This window comes from Capricornis sumatraensis, chromosome 15 (genome assembly GCF_032405125.1).
Source record: "Capricornis sumatraensis isolate serow.1 chromosome 15, serow.2, whole genome shotgun sequence".
Taxonomy (NCBI): domain Eukaryota; kingdom Metazoa; phylum Chordata; class Mammalia; order Artiodactyla; family Bovidae; genus Capricornis; species Capricornis sumatraensis.
Window position 1 is genome coordinate 20,968,555 of NC_091083.1, and position 6,855 is coordinate 20,975,409.

Sequence of the window (6,855 nt, forward strand, 5' to 3'; positions counted from 1 at the left end):
TCAGACTTAAATTGAAGAAAGTAGGGAAAACCACTAGACCATTCATGTACGACCTAAATCAAATCCCTTATGATTATACAGTGGAAGTGAGAAATAGATTTAAGGGCCTAGATCTGATAGAGTGCCTGATGAACTATGGATGAAGGTTTGTGACACTGTACAGGAGACAGGGATCAAGACCATCCCCATGGAAAAGAAATGCAAAAAAGCAAAATGGCTGTCTGGGGAGGCCTTACAAATAGCTGTGAAAAGAAGAGAAGCGAAAAGCAAAGGAGAAAAGGAAAGATATAAGCATCTGAATGCAGAGTTCCAAAGAATAGCAAGGAGAGGTAAGAAAGCCTTCCTCAGCAATCAGTACAAAGAAATAGAGGAAAACAACAGAATGGGAAAGACTAGAGATCTCTTCAAGAAAATTAGAGATACCAAGGGAACATTTCATGCAAAGATGGGCTCGATAAAGGACAGAAATGGTCTGGACCTAACAGAAGCAGAAGATATTAAGAAGAGGTGGAGAATACACAGAAGAACTGTACAAAAAAGATCTTCACAACCCAGATAATCATGATGGTGTGATCACTCACCTAGAACCAGACATCCTGGAATGTGAAGTCAAGTGGGCCTTAGAAAGCATCACTACGAACAAAGCTAGTGGAAGTGATGGAATTCCAGTCGAGCTATTTCAAATCCTGAAAGATGATGCTGTGAAAGTGCTGCACTCAATATGCCAGCAAATTTGGAAAACTCAGCTGTGGCCACAGGACTGGAAAAGGTCAGTTTTCATTCCAATCCCAAAGAAAGGCAATGCCAAAGAATGTTCAAACTACCGCACAATTGCACTCATCTCATACACTAGTAAAGTAATACTCAAAATTCTCCAAGGCAGGCTTCGGCAATACGTGAACCGTGAACTTCCAGATGGTCAAGCTGGTTTTAGAAAAGGCAGAGGAACCAGAGATCAAATTGCCAACATCCGCTGGATCATCGAAAAAGCAAGAGAGTTCCAGGAAAGCATCTATTTCTGCTTTCTTGACTATGCCAAAGCCTTTGACTGTGTGGATCACAATCAACTGTGGAAAATCCTGAAAGAGATGGAAATACTAGACCACCTGACCTGCCTCTTGAGAAACCTATATGCAGGTCAGGAAGCAACAGTTAGAACTGGACATGGAACAACAGACTGGTTCCAAATAGGAAAAGGAGTACATCAAGGCTGTATATTGTCACCCTGATTATTTAACTTATATGCAGAGCACATCATGAGAAACGCTGGGCTGGAAGAAACACAAGCTGGAATCAAGATTGCCAGGAGAAATATCAATAACCTCAGATATGCAGATGACACCACCCTTATGGCAGAAAGTGAAGAGGAACTAAAAAGCCTCTTGATGAAAGTGAAAGAGGAGAGTGAAAAAGTTGGCTTAAAGCTCAACATTCAGAAAATGAAGATCATGGCATCTGGTCCCATCACTTCATGGGAAATAGATGGGGAAACAGTGGAAATAGTGTCAGACTTCACATTTTTGGGCTCCAAAATCCCTGCAGATGGTGAATGTAGCCATGAAATTAAAAGACACTTAGTCATTGGAAGGAAAGTTATGACCAACCTAGACAGCATATTCAAAAGCAGAGACATTACTTTGCCAACAAAGGTCCATCTAATCAAGGCTATGGTTTTTCCAGTAGTCATGTATGGATGTGAGAGTTGGACTGTGAAGAAAGCTGAGTGCCGAAGAATTGATGCTTTTGAAGTGTGGTGTTGGAGAAGACTCTTGAGAGTCCCTTGGACTGCAAGGAGATCCAACCAGTCCATTCTAAAGGAGATCAGTCCTGGGTGTTCTTTGTTCTTTGAAGGAATGATGCTAAAGCTGAAACTCCAGTACTTTGGCCACCTCATGAGAAGAGTTGACTCACTGGAAAAGACACTGATGCTGGGAAGGATTGGTGGCAGGAGGAGAAGGGGACGACAGAGGATGAGATGGCTGGATGGCATCACCGACTTGATGGATGTGAGTCTGAGTGAACTCCAGGAGTTGGTGATAGACAGGGAGGCCTGGCGTGCTGTGATTCATGGGGTCGCAAAGAGTCGGACATGACTGAGCGACTGAACTGCACTAAGTGAATTAATCTTTTAGTTGTCCATTTAGGGACTGCAAACCAGAGAAAATGGTAAGAAAATTTCCCCTCCATATTACAAAATCAGTATCTGTCATTACAGAAAATATAAATATGAAAAAAGCAGGAAATAGAAAACATCTATAATCTATCCCTTCCCCCAAAGGCTGCTCCACATTTATACCTATCTTTCCAGATCTGAAATTCCCTTCCATTTAACTAACACTGGGCAGAGAGTAGTAAGGATTAGTGTGGCTTACACTCTTAAAATCTTAAATTGGTTTAAGACAATAATCAAGATCCCCAAAGCACCTGCCCAGACAGTGAAAGAGGATTTCAGTGTTAAGAAATTTAGTTACACAAACACTGCCTATGTCAAGCCACTGTTCCTGAATATACCTGGAAATGGTACTTCTTGAAAAGCAGTATTAACAAACAAGCTCAGCAGCACATTTTGATCATATTAACTTAATCAGAGATCGAGAACAACAGAAGATGGCTTCTAGAAGACTCAGAGGTTGTGGTGACAACTGTTGTGCACTCTTATGGGTCAGGAAATGTGACAGGCACTGGTGACCCAGAGACACAGCAGGCAAACTGGAAGAATTCAGGGTCACAGGCATTCCAGAAGCTACTACTCTGATGTAGGAAGGGCTCTTATAGGATACTGAAAGAAAACATTTTGACCAAGGACAGATTTAGCACTAGCAAAAAGAAAACGAATCCACTGTATTGGTCTCACAACCGAGACTTTACAATAAAGTCCTGCAATGTGGGCTTGACTCTGACAACTATGTGTTATACAGCCAGGGAACTTGAAATTCAGAAAAGTCTGAAAAACTGATAATACAGATATGTTTACAACACATCAAAAGAAAAAAGCACCTACAGAACAGTGTGCACTATGTGACTCTGCTAAAAATTTGTATAGCTATACAAATAAAAGCCAGGGTTTGGAAGCACATCAGTTCAGTTCAGTCACTCAGTCGTGTCCAACATAAGGGGGGGTATTAAAAATGGTTATTTTGAAATAAATCAGATCATGGGAGTTTTTTTGCTTTTCGTTTTTAATTCATATTTTCTGAGTTTTCTCTAGTGAACACATACTGCTTTAGATGTATTAAAATGACATTAGGGACTTCCTTGGTGGACAAGTGGGGGAGAATCCACCTTGCAATGCAGGGCACATGGGTTCAATCCCTCATCAGGGAACCAGGATCCTACATGCCTTGAAGCAAGGCATCCTTCCTGTGCTGCAAGGAAGGATCCCACCTGTTGCAACTAAGACCCAAGGCAGTCAAATAATTTTATAAATGGCCCATTATTTAAAAAAATAAATAAAATGACAATAAACGCTGACTTTGCCTGGCAGGCAGTGGCCGAAAAAGGTGGCCCAGAGTTGTATCTTCCCCATGGCATTACATATCCATTAATGAAGTCCCAGGCATTACAATGTCCTAAAGAAAAAAACTGACAATCCTCCTTTGAATTCAACCTAACGTGACACTTAACCTACTTCTTCAGCCTTCACACATAAATAATTCACATGAATTTAGTCTTTATTATAATACGTATTCAATTTGAAACCAAATCTCTAAGTGCAGTGTTAAAGTTACACAGCTAGCATAGAGGGCTCTTAATTACTGGGCAACTCGTAGCTTGTTTAAAGCCTAGAGGGCGGGTCTTGGCTCAAATCCCAACATTTCCTAGTAGTTATCTTGAGACAGCTTTCTGATAAAATCTATGCCAAAGATGCTGGTACTAATTGAGCGATTACAGGTAAAGTTCTTGGCTGTGAACATTTATAGGATGTATTCAGCCAAGCTATCTTCTGCTTTAAAAGTATCTTGGGGCGAGGTTTTTTGAAGTCAGGTTAGAAATACACAGAAGAGCTGTATTCAAAGGGTGTTGTGAAACTGGGGCCACCTAGGGGCCACGACTAGTGCGAACATCAACCATCTCCCAAATTTGATTTTCTATCTTTCCATCTCATACGCTCCCCTGAAATTCAACTTGCCTCCCACGAAGTTACTTAAAAAAAAAAAAGAGAGAGAGAGAAAATGCTGAGGAAGAATCAAGACATACCGACTAGTGATTTGGCACAATCAGACACACCCTGGTTTTTGTCCTATCGCAAGATATGTGAACACTCTCAGTGAAAAGGTTGAGAGAACTTACAAACATCAGTGAGAGGAGAGCTTTGCTGGGAGAGCCGGGCGTGGCTTTACTGTTGCTGCTCTTTGTCCCCAAGGAACATTAGGCCCTACGAGACTTGAACTAGCCAAAACACACCCTCTCCTAAGACAGACACCAGAAGGCTCCAGTATTAATTTACGGCGAAAAATACCACTGACACAGAAATCACAAATATACGGTATCGGGTTTCTCTGGTGGCTGAGAGTTAAAGAATTTGCCTGCCAATGCAGGAGACATGAGTTCGATCCCTGGTCCCAAAAGATCCCACATGCTGGGGAGCACGAAGCCCATGGGCTACAATTATTGAGCCTGTGCTCTAGAGCCAGGGAGACCGACTACTGAGCCCACGTGACACAGCTACTGCCGCCTTCACACCCCAGAGCCCGTGCTCCGCAAGAAGCCAATGCACTAAACTGGAGAGCGGCCCGCTCGCTGCAAGTAGAGAAAAGCCCACGCAGCAAGGCCCAGCACAGCCAATAAACAAATAAATAGAATTAACTAAAGAGAGAGATACAGTACTGGGATTATCAGCAAAGCTCCTCTAACAATTCTCTCCAGGAAAGCACCCTTTATGTAGCTAAGATAATTGCTTAATGGGCATGAATTTTTTCAAAAACAGGAGTGTCAAAGAAGAATCAATGTCATCAGTGGTGGGTGCATCCCTCTCTGCAAATAACATCCTCATTTGCAGTACTAGGAATATCTGAAGCCTGGCTAGGACAGCACCTACACGGATCCCACAGTCTCTCTATTCCCCATATTCTCTCTTTATTGTCCCTTCCGTAGACCAGCCCAACTGCCATTCTCTCTTCAAGTGTCTGTTCTGAATAAATTGTGATTTATGTACCCATATGTATCCAAAAGCAGACACTTAGAAATGCTGCTGCTGCTGCTAAGTCGCTTCAGTCGTGTCTGACTCTGTGTGACCCCATAGACGGCAGCCCACCAGGCTCCCCGGTCCCTGGGATTCTCCAGGCAAGAACACTAGAGTGGGTTGCCATTTCCTTCTCCAATGCATGAAAGGGAAAAGTGAAAGTGAAGCCGCTCAGTTGTGTCCCACTTTTAGCGACCCCATGGACTGCAGCCTACCAGGCTCCTCCATCCATGGCATTTTCTAGGCAAGAGTACTGGAGTGGGGTGCCATTGCCTTCTCCACTTAGAAATACTACATGTTTCATATTGGGAAATGGTATTTGATGGGTACACGGAAGTGTACCAAATCTGAGACAGGAGAGAGCCCTAAATTCAAATAAACTTTTTTTAAAAAATGAGTCTTGCAGATGAGAGGCAAACACATAACAATAGCTATGTGACAGGAGAAGTCTCCAAAAGACAGTGAGTCCATCGATCTTGCGTGGTTATACTATCCAATACGAGCTTAGCCTACAGCAAGTTAATCACTAGAGTGCAGAAAAGGATTTACAGAGTCATAGAAACTTGTCAATACACAGGAGCTAAACTGACCACAAAGGGAGGAAAAAAGAGATGGGAGTCCAAAGGCAGCAGGAGAGAACACCAGTGTTTAGTACTCAGATTCTGACTCTACTTCAAGAAGTCAGACTTAAACATCAAGGTTTCTCCACTTCTGCGGCATCCTTGGGCCTCTTCTTCCAGCCCGTCCAGTTGCGCCCTCCCTCCGAAGCAACTACCGCACAACCGATCTCCGGTTCACTATGAGTATCATCCCCGCGTTCTCCAAGAGACCTATTCCGAGGCTACCCCCGCCCTCCGCATCTCTGAGCGCTCAGAGCACCTTTTGCCCTAAAATCCCAATTAAGTTCGGTTGCCCCCGAAACCTTGACTGTTAACTCGAAAAGAAACACCTGCAGACGCTCTCCACGAGTTACACAGACTTCAGGAGAAAACTGGGCTACACCTGCGCTGCCCCGGATCCGGCTCCTCGTCGCCCCTTCCTGACACCCAAGACGCTCCCGGGTCCCAGGACACCGCTCTGCAGCCCCGGACGGGGCACCCCCAATTCAGGCGGACGCCGGGCGCCCACCCCTCGGCTCGGTCCCATCCTCGGAGCCCCGCCAGCCCAGGGTCGCATCCCAGCGCGGCCCCACGGTCCCCGCCCGCCGCGCGTGCAGCTTGCGCCCCATTCATTCCGCGGCGCCGCTGTCATTGGTGCCGTGACCTCTGCGCCCGGCCGCGGCGTGGGCTCCCCGGCCTCACCTGCGCGCGGGCGACGGCGACAGTGGCAGCGGCGGCAGCCCGCGGCGCAGACAGTGCCGCGCGGCCGGCGGAGTTGGGCCCGGGGCTCCGCGCCGCCTGCCTCCAAGAACAGCCGCGCCGCCACCGCCACGGCCACCAGCACGAGGCCATGGTCCGAGTCTGAAAGTCGCGGCAGGGCGGCGGCTCCGCCTCTGGCCCGGCGGCCCCTCCTCCCGGGACCCGGAGCCGGAAGTCCGGAACCGGAAGAGCTTGGCGTAGCACGCCTCGCCCCTTTGCTCTTCCGATGGAGGACGTTCTAGCTGGAGAGCTGGAGGAGCGGCCACAAAGGTTACTCCGCGACGGCTGGACCCTTCGTACCTCCGCCGGCCGCCA

At 46.2% G+C, this 6,855-nt stretch overlaps 1 protein-coding gene across 1 annotated transcript in view; it reads right to left on the reverse strand.

Moving 5' to 3' along the window:
- The window catches only part of PDSS1 (decaprenyl diphosphate synthase subunit 1), a 39,852-nt gene extending 33,219 nt beyond the window's left edge, over nucleotides 1-6,633 (reverse strand). The window contains exon 1 of the mRNA XM_068987912.1: nucleotides 6,484-6,633. Within this exon, the coding sequence (XP_068844013.1) occupies nucleotides 6,484-6,633 (150 nt within the window). The remainder of the gene's footprint in view (nucleotides 1-6,483) is intronic.
- Between the last annotated feature and the right edge of the window lie 222 nt (nucleotides 6,634-6,855).